Below are 14,282 nucleotides of genomic sequence, written 5' to 3'. Positions count from 1 at the left end.
ACAATATCCCACATAAATGTGCTTTTCAGTCATCAGCCCATAACAAAATAGCTAAAAAAATGAAACTTGAGAGAAAATCAATGGCACAAAATATGGGAGGATTATATAACATCATGTCAACGTGGGTGGACCTCTGGGTGCTGTCAAAAATATATTACAGCGGTGTTGATTTACATCATCTTGGCTTTAGCTCTCTACACACAAACAGACAACAATAATAAATTTGAGCATTTTCCCTCCCCGACATCAATCAGGAAAGGCCCGATTTTCAGATGTCTGAAAGATTATGCTGAGCAATTACCCCATGGTAATGTCAAACATGTTCATTACTTCTGCTCAGGTGATAAACAATGAGTTTGGCAAAGCCGCAGACACTGTTGCGTTTGCCTTGCGATTAATTTGCAAATTCCAATTCCCAATCTCCAGAATAATATCCTGAGTGATTATCCTGATTTATTGCAAAATGGCATGGGCTGACAATAATGACTGTTGAACTTGTCCAATACTTCCACTCGCTATTTACAAACAAGGCACAGATTCTCCGACTGCGAAGTGAGACGGAACGAGGACCAATTAGAAGTTTTGTGTTGTTGCTGGACACAGTGGAGCAACTGGCCTCATTGAGTGTTTGTATAACGTTTGTCTTCAACTCTTTCACCGCAAAACCTCAAAATCTCAAGGAGAATAGTTTACAACTAGTTATCAAAGAAGCAAACACTTGGCCTAGCTACTGACGACTTTTCCTTTGTTGCATTTTTCAGCTGTCTGGGTGCCCTGTCGCACTATGTTGCCTTTCACAGGTCATTCTTGGCAAGACAAGCCATCTGATTTGGCGGAAGACTCTTCTCCTTGGAAGTGTGGTGTGAGGGTTCGTCGAGATGTCATTATATGTGGGTTGTGGTGTGTTGGCCTTCTCAAGTACATGACCACACACAGAAAGCAGACACGGAGATTCCTCTTTGACCTTCACCACGATTTGGTTCAGATTATGTATCGTCACGCTTTAAGAAAACAAGACTAGAACACAACAAAATGAGGCCATATTCATGTGAACACACATCCCCGGCCAGTAGAATGTGAAACTGTCAAGCTTGTTTTTTTTTTTTTTCACTAGCCTGTCTATAATGTGAGTGCACCCTGAGTGGGCAAGATGGTAATTAAAAATGGAAATGACAGCTAAACGTTTGATGTGAAGCTCTGCTGACCAATACATGTGGCAGACTCTAAAAAAGATCTGAGTTCATTGTTGCAGATATTAATAAGGGGGCTGAGGGGATGAAAACATTGCGGTTCTATACGAGCCGAGCCACACGAGTGTGAGGCAAGTACACCTTACCTGGCTCCCTGGGATGACGCCGTCGTGATGGTGTGAAACCTCAGCAGGCGGAGGAGCAGGGGGACGTGGAGATGATCTCCTCAATTGGATTTAGAAGGAGGGGAAAAACACGTCCAGCCAACCGAGTAAGATGGGGGTTTGTGGGGTTATTTCAGGCGGGCTGATGCCCATCCATGGTCCTTGTGTGCCCGGTTGAGGAACATCGGTATCAGAAAACAGTCGCCTCCAAACTGACAAAACAGCTCCTTAATATATCGTCGCCCCTTGCAGATACGTACGATGCCTGGTAATAACGATTTTCTTGCGAGTCAGGCTTGTTTGTGAAAACAACAACGGCGGCAGTGGCAGCGCTCGTCTCTCGGTTCCGTCAAGTGTGCGCAATGTTCGCCAATGTCTGCAACATGCAAACGTCCGTCCTGGTGCTTTAAAAAAAACGAAGGAAGGAACGGAGATAGGAGGCGGTGCTTTTACCTCTAACCGTCGCCTGCTGCTGCCAACCTCAATAGGAAATGTGCCCATTGCTGGGACGCCATAGTCGGTGTGCAGAAGAGGTTTCCTGTTTGCTGCTTGCTGAGAGGACGCTTAGAACAAACCCTTGGCAGCTATTTTTAAATCAGCCACACCGCCCCCTGCAGGTCAAAATGTGGCAATCGCACCACCTCGATCTTGTGGTCACGTGGTTTTGTTTTCCGTACCAGACGCTGTTGGACTCTAATTCTAAGAACCAAAGACTTCTGCTTCTATTAGATACTTATACACTTGTGATTGTGCCCCTGGATGAGGGAAAGAAAACGGACGGATGGATGGACGGATGGAAATATGTCAGCAATGTGCGTTTTTTTAATGTTATTTCCTTGCACAAAGATAACCCAAGCAAACAAAAAAAATGACGTTTTTAATTTGTGATTTTATTTATGAAGTATTTTATTCCGTTCAAAAATAAAATCACAATTTAATTTTTCATATTCAAAGTTACGTGGTCTTTTAAAATATGTTAATAGTTTTAAAATTAATGTCTCATGAAATATTTTGGGGAACTGTAAATAGACAGACGGACAGATAGATTATCTATCTGTCCGTCTGTCTATTTACTTATTTAGATAGATCGATCGATCGATCGATCGATAGTGTGTGTGTGCGTGTGTGTTTGTGTGTGTGTGTGTGCGTGTGTGTGTGTGCGTGTGTGTGTGTATGTGTGTGTATACAGTACATGCAACTCAAATACCAAACTAAATAAACGTTTTTCTCATCAATTTTATTGCTTTTTAACATGGAATTTCAACACATGTAAAGTACAAAAATATATTCTTTATATTTTCATCTTTATTCCACAGCCCTGGAGGAAAAGTGCTGTTCACTATGATAAAGTTTCAAACCATCAATCTGTTACCATTACACCTTATTATGGTTTCAACAAGTACCCTACTTTGCAGTGCAAGAACCCACATAGTGCAGAGAATTAAGACTGTGATAAACCTAAAAGCATTTGAAAGCACACAAAAAATAATAAAATGCTCGTACTATATACAGTTGTTTGAGTGGTAAAACTTCACCACTCCAGTTTCATATCAGCTTTACTCCACACATACTTTCCTCCCCTTTTTAGAAACATTTTCTCATCAAATCCACTAAATCTGATGGCTGCGCTCACGCCAACGTCGAGGATGGACTTGGATGGTTCCTTTCGACCCCCACGACAGTCCAGGAAACGCATCTGAGGGAGTGAAGGGGGGAAAAAAATTGCTAAACAGAGAGCATGCATACAATTTATTCGCCACACAACAACTTAAATGGATCCAGTGTTGCTCGTGATGAATGACGTCATCAGGCATGCCAAGTGGAAGGCGACAAACTACTTACATATTCATCCAAGATCAAGTAAGAATTCCTCATCTGTGAAGACAAAACCACAAACATTTGTTTTAGTTTGTGAGGCACAAGAAGTACTGCAAGCAAATGGTTCTTATTTAAAGATATAACCCTTTTGTCACATTTGCATAACACACAGTTTGACTGCAATATATAAAATCCATACATTTTTGGATGATGCTTAAAAATTTATAATGGATTTATTGTTTCATGGGAACTTTACAAATGTCCTGGACTCCTGTTTCGATGCCAATGTTAAGAATTATGCTACCTGGTGGACCTTTACCATGTATGAATCAATCTAAATTTTTTCAGACTGCAAACCTCTTGAGGTTGAATTAACTGCATCAGCAGTCAAAAACTACACTCGGTTTAACACTAATTGCTTCAAGACATGATTAATTCACACAATGAATTCCACACTACTTGTAGCAGTCAATTAATTGATTATCATGCCCATACCAACGAAATCTATGAACTGGTACCTTCTCATTGGACTCTGGAACCAGGCATGAGATGCTGCTGTGTCTGTCCAAAAAATCCTGAAACTGCTGCTCACTGATGGTGAACCGCTCGGCTTCTCTCAGGGCTTCTTCTCCTGCATTTTCACCATCAATCAGCAGACACTGGAACACCTGAAGTACAGAAAAAAAACATTGCATTGAAAATCAACATGGTAATACAATAAACAGTTCAACCTCAATACGAGTACCTTCCATCGCACTGGGTTGAGCTGAATGATACAGTCTGTCATGTCCTCGTCCACATTGAAGGTGTTGATGACCGAATTGATTTTAAAGGCCACTTTATATTGCTGACACCAGTTCTGGATCTTGTAGAGATTGTCCAGGTGGCTCCTCCTGCCTTGAGTTCGGCCAATCAGCTGGTTGGTCGCTTCGTCAAAACTGTCGCACGATATGGCCAGGATGTCAAGATGGTCGCCTATGACAGAAGAAGTGTGAAGATTGCGACAGAGACACTGAGTACAAACTGTGAACTGTAGTCCAAAAAACATTTTTGATCAGTTATCGTTTTATGTTCCCGAATCATTTAGTCACCCTTTATTAGGGGAGAGGCCATATTTGATAACTCACGATGGCTCACTGTCTGTAGCACACTGTGCGAGCAAAATGTTTATTTTTATTATTTCGAAAAAAAGATCTAGTCCAATCTAAAACGGTATTGTTGTAAAAGATCGCAGTGCACACCGTCAGACAACTGTTCAGGCCTCTCATACGCTTCAATACTGAGTGAATGAAATTACAGTTACAATATAGCAAGTGCGAAAGTTTGAACGTGACAATTCTACATAGTGCCAACTTACTATCTGTAAGTTGGACCAAAAATGTACTCGAGTCCTTTTTTTGAAATCAAAATACCGGTAACTAAAAATGCACCGTTGTATTTAAACATGAACTACTGCGCAGCTAAACCTTCAGGCATCGTCAGACTTTTCAATACTTAGACTCCTAAGTACAGGTATTGAAAATTCCGACTATGAGGCATTTTCCTCAGAGCGCAGGGGCTCGACCTAGTGGGGAACTTGGTTAATTACCATTGTATCAACCTTTTTGAAAGGACAAACAAAAAACATGTCGTGTACAAAAAAAAAAAAAAATACACTAATAAAGTGTTATGATAATAATGTGTGAGAGGGCGTATAACTGTTGTTTTGGTACTTTTCGTGTCATTAACCAACTGCCAAAAACATAAAATGTACATAAAACGGAATAACAAAAGATACCGTGTTTCAACCTGGGACCAGCGTTATTACACACTCATTTTAAAATATAACAAATACGTTTCAAACGAAGTTATTTAAAAAAAAATTAATTAAAAAAACTACCATGCTGCTAGACTTGTTGGAATTTGACTAAATAAACCAAACAGCAGAAGTACAAGGCCATGTTAAAAAAAAAAAAAAAGTACACTTACGCATTCATTTTAAAATATAACAAATATGATTAGAACAAGGTTACTTGAAAATTGCTCCCGTGCTGCAATTATCGTTGGGAGTTTGACGAAAGAAATCATCGAAAGCATATTGAACAATGGCATTCATCACCACATTGGTTTGCAACCAAACATGCATGTAGCCCTAGTGCCAGGGAAAACCCATGCAAACATGAGGCGAACATGCAAAGTCCACACAGGAAGTCAGGAGGAGAGATTCAAACCCCCGAACTTCAGGACTGACATGCTTACCACTATTTTACCATCCATCAATCCATTTTCTTGTCCAGTTATCCTCACAAGGGTTGCGGGGCGTGCTGGAGCCTATCCCAGCAGTCTTTGGGCAGTAGGCAGGGGACACCCTGAACCGGTTGCCAGCCAATCGCAGGGCACACAGAGATGAACAACCATCCACCCACACACTCACACCTAGGGACAATTTGGGAGTGTTCAATCAACTTGCCATGCATGTTTTTCGAACGTGGGAGGAAACCAGAGTAACCGGAGTAAACCCACGCAAACATGAGGCGAACATGCAAAGTCCACACAGGAAGTCCGGAGGAGAGATCTAAACCCCAAACTTCAGGACTGTGAAGCAGACATGCTTACCACTAGATTACCATGCTACCCATATTTACCATATTTCTGGAACCATTGTTCTTTGATCATGCTTCCATTGCTGACGATGCTAACACTTGGAAGTTGCAAGTCTTGTTTGCAGTAATGGACTAACTTTCCAAGAAAGTCTCCTTTTTCATGCAAGAATGGTTCTCCTCCAGAAAAGTTGATCTTTTCCATACCTGAGAAAAACAGATCTTAATTAAATACATCAGGTAAGTGACAGACAAAAAAAAAACTTGCTTGGTGTTATTTACCGGAATCCTTGAGGAGTTTGAGGCCCCTCTTTGCTTCATCCAGAGGCAGCACAAAGGACGTTTTTGCTGTGTGGAAGCAAAAGCCACACTTGTAGTTACACTTGCGTGTAAAATGGTAGTTTACACTGGTTGGAGTCACAGCATTTGGACTGGCTTTGTTGACATCTGGGTCGGAGCCCGGTCCCTCGCAGGCTCCCACTGTCCAGGAAAAAGTTTTGTCCAATAATCTGGCAAAAAAGGAGAGGACTGTCGTGACGCAAAGCTGCAGAAGCAGCAAAGGACCTGTAAGGAAGGTGGACGCATTCATTGCCCAAGTAGTTCTGGCTCAAGCTTACACTCAATAGAAGTGATCTTACACTCCGAACTTGCTCCTTAAATAGAGCCCGGGAAGATCAGCTGACCTCATAGTTTCTGTTTACAAACAACGAAAACGAAACTTACTGCTGGTTGTGTGAGCATGCGTGCACTCAACTGGAACCTACATATAGAGCACTGTTCGACCACCTCAAGCGTCTAATAATGTCCTTTAGTAAAAGAGTAAAAGACATTAAAACTATTACTGTTATATATGTTTCACTTGTTTCTTTTTCTGCAATATTAATCATTGCCAACTCTTCCCCCATCCATATTCTTTTATGATTATCCTTATTATGGATGCAATATTCACACGCAAAAATGTCCAATTGCGATCTAAACTTAAAAGGCAAACATGCTAATAGCTTAACCACCATGCTGCTATTAGACCACTTTTTTTTAAAGTCACACATCTTAAATGTGGTTGAGCACAACTGCATGCTATAGGAATAACAATTTGTCAAAGTTTTACCAAATTTTGATTCTAGGTTACATCAAAACATTGGTCAGACTTTAAACGTCAATACTGGAAAAGTGATGATGTCATATCATGTCACCATCGGAACATTGTTATTCGTCTTGAATAGGACAAAGTGTAGATAATCTGAAGGCGTGCTCCACTTTCTTTGAAATGCTGCTTCGTTTTTTTTAAAGTAGATATTATTGCTCAGTCTTCCGCAAAGAGGCTATTATCTTGAAATATTAACGGTGGCCGTTTGTAGTGTTGTAAATATGCTTTTGATTGCATAACCTCTTCCGCGCTCAAGCCCAAAGAGTTTTGTCGCCAGTGCAGTGTTTACTTTCGTTTTCCCTCACGCAGCCTGGAAAACGAAACATACGCAATGTCGAGGCGGACCATGGCACTTCTCTCTCAATGGACCTCGCGTGTTTTCTCCGTGGATATGGACGGGGAGACGGTTTACTTCAAAATCCATGACACCCAAACAGGAAAAGGAGGAAAAGAAGTGCTGCGAATGTTTGGTAACATTCAAAAGGGTGCCAGCTGTTATTCTCTGCTTGTTTCCAGCGGGGAGAAAATCCACTCCGCAAGGTTTCACTGGAAACTCAAAGACAAACTGTCAACAGCTCTTCCTCCACAATGTCGTTTTTCGCCGATGTGCTCGTTTCTGCCTGGCGTCCGAGACTCCCTCGTACATGGCTATTTTTTGCAAGCTCCATCTTCTGACAGCTCCGCTACTACAGAGCGACTTTTACGACAGTGGCTACGGCTTGACGACCCCTTACTGGTGTGCTCATACTTGCATGAGGAGAACACTCCTCGCTGGATTCAGCACCTGTGGAACACCGAACAGAATCACGGCATAGTACCGTCAGAAGCGCCGGAGTCCCACCCGGCTACGCTTAACCTGATCAACTCTGATGTTTTCTACAGTTTCCAAGCGGCCCGTGATGTTCTTCAGAAGGTTAATGATGCTTATGTCATGTCTAAATTACACACTCACTGGATACTTCATTAGATAATCCACAATTTCAATAATAATAGTATTAATTGTGTGTGTGTGTGTGTGTGTGTGTGTGTGTGTCTGTCTCTCTCTCTCTCTCTCTCTCTATACTTCTCTCTCTCTCTCTCTCTCTCTCTCTCTCTCTCTCTCTCTCTCTATGATCATCATGGGTGTGCCAAATGAAGTGACCTGTAATTGGACTTCATGTGAATGTGAAATTATGGCGTCCTCATGTGGTGAAATGCGGTACATCAAATTACGTGAACCAAATATTTTCGTGCAATATGACTCAATTTTGTGTTCAGAAAATTGCACTCAACCGCATTTCAGCCATATTATTTCAAAATTTTTAATGCGATAGAACATAAGATAATTGTTTTTTGAATTTGAAGTTTTGTTGTTCAAATATACTATAAACCCCGCCTATCAATCAAAATCTAATTGACTTGAAAACATAGCTTGTGTAAAGGTTTATTCAGTGAAAATGTAATCAATTTGAACTAAATTGCAATGTGGACAGTTCAGTGCTATAGTTGGTTCCCTCACAAAAATGTTGGGTTTGAATTTGGCCTCTTTCCTTCCAGAGAGGAGTTTGTTCTCTCCACGCTCGGGTGGAGGGAACAAGGAGGAAATCAGTAAGTAAGTAAACCTACTTACTTATTGATTTCCTCCCACATTCCAAAAACATGAATGTTAGGTTCATTAAGGACTAAATTCTCCTGAGGAGTGAACCTGAGTTTGAACGGTCGATTTTCTGTATACAGTGTATGCCCTCCATTTGGCTGCCAACAGGTGGCGCTCTGCCTCTTCCCAATGTCAGCTAGGATAGACTTCACCTCACTCGTGACCCAAAAGTGGTGGATGGATGAAAAACATAATTTGTGCCAAATCTTATTCACTTGAAATGACTTCCTCCCACATTTCAAAAACACACATGTTAGGTGCATTAATTGTCTGTTTGTGTGATTGGTTGATTTACTTTATTATTATTATTTTTTAATTAAGTCCCACGAGATAACTAGTTTTAAACATTGAAAGATTTTGCAATGCAATGTTGACAAATATGGACAGGAAAAAGTTGAACGCACATGCAGAGAACTGTACGTATCTACGATGGTATACCATTGGAAGCAGATCCAAACACTTACATTGTCTGACATCTTTGGGGGTCTGCTCTCTACTTGACTCCTTTATCTCTGCATTTATATTTAAACCAGCAAAGTGATTGTGGTTGTCTTGCAGTGTGCTGACATCATTCCGGAGGCTGCATCTGTACTGGAGCTGCTGCCTTGTGACGGTGACATGGAGGCCAGAAGCAAACCAGACTTCCCCATTATTGTCTTGGAAGGCCTGGATGCCACAGGTTAATGCCATTAGGCCACAAATAAAGACATGACTGCCGTGATGTATAGATGGAATGTGAAAGCAATGGCTGCTCACTGGCTGCTGAAGCTATTATCTACCAGTGCGCTTGGGACTAATGGAATATCGTGTATCGTGACCCCAGAAGAGGAACGTCACCGGGAGAATGGTTTATTGAATGACTCACTCACGCAATACTCTTTGGCAAGCCTCTTGAAAATCTCTGATGCAGTTTTTTTAGGTCATTAACTTTGCAACTTTCCTTCTTTTTTTCCATCACAGGTAAAACCACATTGACCGAGTCTCTCAGGGATGCGCTGGGGGCCACCCTTCTGCGTTCCCCTCCACCGTGTCTCTCCCCCTGGAGGGCCCGCTTTGATCAGGAACCTCCCATCCTCCGAAGGGCCTTCTACGCATTGGGCAACTACATCACAGCACAACAAATTTACAGCCAAACCTCCAAGACACCTGTCATCATTGACAGGTAAATCGTTTCGAAGTCTGGTGACTTTCCTTCACTTCTAATGCAGGTTATATTTGTGTATGCCTAAACTTCTACATCTTAACTGATTTGTAATTACAATGAAGAGGAAAAAAATGACGCAGGTAAAACAATAAAAACGTTTTTTTTAATGATTTTTCTTGATCACGGTTGGCTCTGGAACTTATCCCCGCACTATAAACAGAGGTCCACTGCACTAAAAGAAGAAACAGAAGCTTGGCTAACTGTTAATTTATGTGATTAACGACACTGCAGTTGCTAACTCTACTTGTCATTTTGATTGTGGTGGGTGACTTGGGAGATATTTTCTACAAACAGTCAACATCAGTCAACCAATCAATCAAATCAGCGAATTAATCAAAACCTTTATTTAATCGATCGAGTCATTTTCTAATCAGCTCATCGTTACAACGGTCATGGGCGTGCTGGAGCCTATCCCCGCTGTCTTCGGGCAGTGGGGTACACCCTGAACTGGTTGTCAGCAATGTGCAGGGCACACAAAGAGGAAAAACCATCCACGCTTGCAGGGCACACAAAGAGGAACAACCATCCGCGCTCACACTCACTAGGGTCAATTTAGAGTGTTCCATTAACCTGCCACACATGTTTTTGGAGTGTGGGAGGAAACTGGAGTACCCAGAGAAAACCCACGCAGGCATGGGGAGAACATGCAAACTCCAAACAGAAATTGAGCCCTGCACCCCTGGACTGTGAGGACGACGTGCTAAACAGTCGACGCAGGCATGGGGAGAACATGCAAACTCCAAACAGGAATTGAGCCTTGCACCCCTGCACTGTGAGGACGACGTGCTAAACAGTCGACAACTGTGCCGCCCCCTTTATTCAATCAGACAATAAGAATCATTGAGACCGAAGTCGTGTTTTCAAGAGCGATCTGAAAATCGAGCCTTCGTTGACTTTGATCGTAAGGGAGGAAAAAATTTAATGTATGTGTGTACCCCACTTAAGACGCAAAGGACAGCAGAGAAGATAATAGCACAAGGGTGACCATTGCTTGTTCGCAGGTTCTGGCACAGCACAGCGGCTTACGCCATCGCCACAGCCGTAAACGGACCAGTGTGTGACCTCCCGGCAGAGGGCTCCGAGCTGTACCGCTGGCCCAGTGACCTTCTCCAACCTAGTGTCGTTTTCCTCCTTACGCTGGACCCTGAGGAGAGGAAGAGGAGGCTGAAGGACAGAGGTCAAGGGGAGACCAAAGAGGAGCATGAACTAGATCTCAACCAAGTTTTTCGACTCAGGTAATGAAAAAAATGTCTGTGGGAGCAAATGTTCTGTTTGTTTTAATAGCACCTTGTCGCAGCGCTGTTCCTTAAATATTCAAACCGAGCAATCGTGGTTTCATCAGGCTTAAAGTTTCGCCTACTTCCAGCCAACAAATCGTCAGATTTGCTGAGTGCCTGTCAAAAGAAACTTCCTCGGAACACCCATCATGGCGTAGAGATGAACCACAGTGTCAAACAAGTGCATCGATGCTTGCGTCGGCATGGTTATGACAGTTTTTTTGCTTGAGTGCAGCTGCTCTGTCTATGAAAATTGAGCCCTTTCAGTCTGAAATGAGGAGTGGGGAGAATCGCATTTGAGAATATTTGTGTCCAGATGAAGGCGTTCATCAGGCTTAAAGTTTCGCCTACTTCCAGCCAACAAATTGTCAGATTTGCTGAGTGCCTGTCAAAAGAAACTTCCTCGGAACCCCCATCATGGTGTAGAGATGAACCAAAGTGTCAAACAAGTGCATCGATGCTTGCGTCGGCACGGTTATGACAGTTTTTTTGCTTGAGTGCAGCTGCTCTGTCTATGAAAATTGAGCCCTTTCAGCCTGAAATGAGGAATGGGGAGAATCGCATTTGAGAATATTTGTGTCCAAATGAAGGCAAAGGGAAATCAGAAGGGTAAGCTGCGGAAAGTTACAACTCCGAACAGTGTTGAGAAAATGGATGTATTAAATATACTGTAAATAGTGTTGCTGTACATCTATTTATTGTTTATTCTTGATATGAGCAAATCTATATTAATGTGTCATGTTTTCATTGCGCTGGCATGGTAGTCTACTTGTTAGCACATCAGTTTCATGGTTCTGAGGTTGGGATTTAAATCCTTCATCTGGCATTTTTGTGTGGCGTTTGCATGCTCCCCCTCTGCTCATGTGGGTTTTCACCGGGTCCCGCATTCCAAAAATATGTTTCTTAAGTGTGCTTGTGTGTCTCTACCGTGTGTACCCCGCGCTCGTGTGGAGATCATTCCAGGGTGTGCCCCATCTCTCCACGAAAGTCAGCTTGGATTGGGTCTCCAACGGATGGATGTCTGCATTGAGTTATTTGATAACATTTATCCAAAAACAGATTCAGGCCGCTGAAAAAGATGGACTGTCTGATCTTATCACAGTTGTCAGCCATGATTTCTACTCTCGACTCGAAAGCTTTGCGGTCAGAGTGAGATATTTCCGACTTCACAGAAGTGTTGAGCGCAATATATTTCATCAAGAATGGACGTTAAGTATTTTACCCTTTGTGATGAGCTGACCTGACAGTGTAGAGACAGAGAACATTGTCAAGTTATCTCAAGTGTGCATCCGATACATCAAACATTTATTAATCACTTTCTTGTGAGAGTGGAGGAGTTGGGAGCGGGTCGCTGATGAGGAAGCGCCGGTGATTAGTCGTCGAAGCGTTGTGCTTCATTAAAGCAAGTCAAAACTCAACAGTCACGGCCAGGCCAGCAGGCCGCTGCGCAGACAGGTCGATGGCCACTTGCATTCATCTTTCCTTCTGACATAATAGCCTTTCCACATGGGACAGCCAGATGTTGGGCCAGCGCAATTAGAAAACGGAGGAGAGATTGCGCAGACTTGGTCAATCACTATCACAAGGACTCATTTGTCTCTGGAAATGGCTGTGCTCTGGGCCATCTGTGGTGTTTCTTCTCTCATATATTTCAAGGATGCCACACCATTCATCACTGTCTTATCCATTCACCATCACTCAGGGGCTCACTTAAGAGTTTTCCCAACGTACACTAATGATGTAAAGTGCTCCTTATTTTGAATGCTTTCTTAATCTGTTGACAAATGCGAGTGTGTGCATGTGCGTGTGTGTGTGTGTGTGTGTGTGTGTGTGTGTGTGTGTGTGTGTGTGTATTTGCAGAGTGGAGGAGGCTTACAAGAGGATCAGTGGTCCAACTTGCATCAGCGTGGACGCGAGCTCCTCCGCCGAGCAAGTTCTCCGACAAGTGCTGCTTTTAATTAAGGCCAAACGCTACTTGTAAAACAGCTCTCTCGTGTTTGGCGTCTGAGCATCAAGTGCATGCGCTACCGCATGTGGCCACTGGGTGCCAGACAAGGGATGTGAATGACAGATTGCTCAAAAAAAAAAAAAAAAAAAAGAGTCCAGTGAGATGCTACAGACAAGGAGCCAGAGGACTCACGTTGCCCCAATCAGAAATACATATTCATCCGGACACACACATACACGCAATCCCTTCAGCCGAAGAGTGGATTTAACTCTTGTTGTGAGCTCGCAGAAATCACATCAGGTATCCTTCAGGCCCTGTGGAGCATCACATTGCTCGCAGACTCTTGCACTCATGACGGCACACAGGAAAAGGACAGAACTAATGTATGTTATAGGCACTTAAATTCAAACTGTAAAAGCAAGTAAAATCTAAAGCAAAACTGGAAAGCATCACTGCAATATAAATTCAAGAATTAGACATTCACGTTCAATTTAGAATATAACTCATGTGAATTCAAGATGAGAGCAAATGACCAGTGTTGGGCAAACTCCTTGGAAAATGCAGTGAGCTAAGCCACACAAGTTATTCTACGTTAAATGAAGCTCCACAATGCTGTAGCTACCCATCAGTGTAGCAAGCGAAGCTGCAATAAAATGAGTTACTCAACTACATTTATCGAACCAACTTAATAAAGAAAATAACCCTAATTTTTCTGAGTAACATCACCCAATGTTTTACTGATCAATTTAATTTGTCTTCTCAATTTTCTTACCTCTGAATTCCCGTCATGCACGCACAGTTTTGTTCTGTTGCAAAAAAAAAAAAAAATCATGCTTTCAGCTAGTTCTATGTCAGCTGTTAATGATTACCGACAGAGTTGACGTCTTGAAGTTCACAGGAGCTTTCTTTTGGGGTTGCACGGTAAACGCCGGAATGTAACTGTGAAGACTCGATTCGTATGTTTTATTTAAAGTGATCGAGATTCGGCACATCACTGCCCGCTCCTCAGCTATCATTGTTGCATGCTTTCCATCACCAACTGCTTCTGAATGGGGTTCATCTGGTTTCTTTTACAGAATTTAAGTACAAACCCTGGTGAAAGTTTCCCAAAATGGCTGTCATTCTATTCCATTGTGGGCATGTGTATTTGGGACTTTTCTGTGCATCGTGTTATGACAAACGTCCACTCAAGTTTGTCTGGCTGCATGGGTGGTAGTATACTGCATACACATACGGACGAAGATATTTTCGCAGTTCCTTGTAAAGATACTTTACGCGCATCGATCTCCCACATGGACTCCAGCAGTCAATTCAGCTCC

The 14,282-nt window shown here is 42.5% G+C and overlaps 3 protein-coding genes across 5 annotated transcripts in view; 1 reads left to right on the top strand and 2 right to left on the bottom strand.

Moving 5' to 3' along the window:
• rnf144aa (ring finger protein 144aa) overlaps nt 1-1,926 on the bottom strand; it is a 32,859-nt gene extending 30,933 nt beyond the window's left edge. Inside the window, exons 1-2 of one of the 2 annotated variants that reach the window (XM_019887198.1) lie at nt 1,615-1,926; nt 1,337-1,515 (exon numbers count right to left, since the gene is read on the bottom strand). The gene's annotated coding sequence lies outside the window, so the exon portion shown is untranslated. Of the gene's footprint in view, nt 1-1,336 lie in introns of both variants that reach the window. The other variant, XM_019887197.1, reaches the window with a different exon arrangement.
• Nucleotides 1,927-2,572: 646 nt separating this feature from the next.
• Nucleotides 2,573-7,326, bottom strand: rsad2 (radical S-adenosyl methionine domain containing 2). 2 transcript variants are annotated; one of them, XM_019887239.1, is made up of 7 exons: nt 7,227-7,326; nt 6,034-6,260; nt 5,797-5,958; nt 3,918-4,147; nt 3,691-3,840; nt 3,197-3,229; nt 2,573-3,050 (listed from the first exon to the last, which is right to left on the bottom strand). In XM_019887239.1, the coding sequence occupies exons 1-7, from the start codon at nt 7,244-7,246 to the stop codon at nt 2,886-2,888; spliced, it is 987 nt and encodes a 328-aa protein (XP_019742798.1). In that variant the 5' UTR covers nt 7,247-7,326; the 3' UTR covers nt 2,573-2,885. The 2 variants fall into 2 exon arrangements, with proteins under 2 accessions (XP_019742798.1, XP_019742797.1); XM_019887238.1 differs by lacking the exon at nt 7,227-7,326 and having other exon boundaries at nt 6,034-6,436.
• cmpk2 (cytidine monophosphate (UMP-CMP) kinase 2, mitochondrial) lies at nt 7,209-13,791 on the top strand. Its single transcript, XM_019887240.1, has 5 exons — nt 7,209-7,811; nt 9,093-9,213; nt 9,495-9,696; nt 10,740-10,973; nt 12,876-13,791. Exons 1-5 carry the CDS (start codon nt 7,230-7,232, stop codon nt 12,994-12,996), a joined length of 1,260 nt encoding a protein of 419 aa, XP_019742799.1. The 5' UTR covers nt 7,209-7,229; the 3' UTR covers nt 12,997-13,791.
• The last annotated feature ends 491 nt before the right edge of the window (nt 13,792-14,282 follow it).

The sequence above is a fragment of the Hippocampus comes genome, unplaced genomic scaffold (genome assembly GCF_001891065.2).
Source record: "Hippocampus comes isolate QL1 unplaced genomic scaffold, H_comes_QL1_v1.1 scaffold176, whole genome shotgun sequence".
NCBI lineage: Eukaryota > Metazoa > Chordata > Actinopteri > Syngnathiformes > Syngnathidae > Hippocampus > Hippocampus comes.
The sequence above is the reverse complement of the archived record's forward strand: the minus strand, read 5'-3'. Positions and strand labels throughout refer to the sequence as shown.

Coding starts and splice junctions, on each gene's coding strand:
- cmpk2 (XM_019887240.1), top strand. CDS start 7,230: ATGTCGAGGCGGACCATGGCACTTCTCTCTCAATGGACCTCGCGTGTT. Junction 9,214..9,494: donor GGAAGGCCTGGATGCCACAG/GTTAATGCCATT, acceptor TTTCCATCACAG/GTAAAACCACATTGACCGAG. Junction 9,697..10,739: donor ACACCTGTCATCATTGACAG/GTAAATCGTTTC, acceptor GCTTGTTCGCAG/GTTCTGGCACAGCACAGCGG.
- rsad2 (XM_019887238.1), bottom strand. CDS start 6,340: ATGAATGCGTCCACCTTCCTTACAGGTCCTTTGCTGCTTCTGCAGCTT. Junction 3,230..3,690: donor TTCCAGAGTCCAATGAGAAG/GTACCAGTTCAT, acceptor TTGTCTTCACAG/ATGAGGAATTCTTACTTGAT. Junction 3,051..3,196: donor ACTTGATCTTGGATGAATAT/GTAAGTAGTTTG, acceptor TCACTCCCTCAG/ATGCGTTTCCTGGACTGTCG.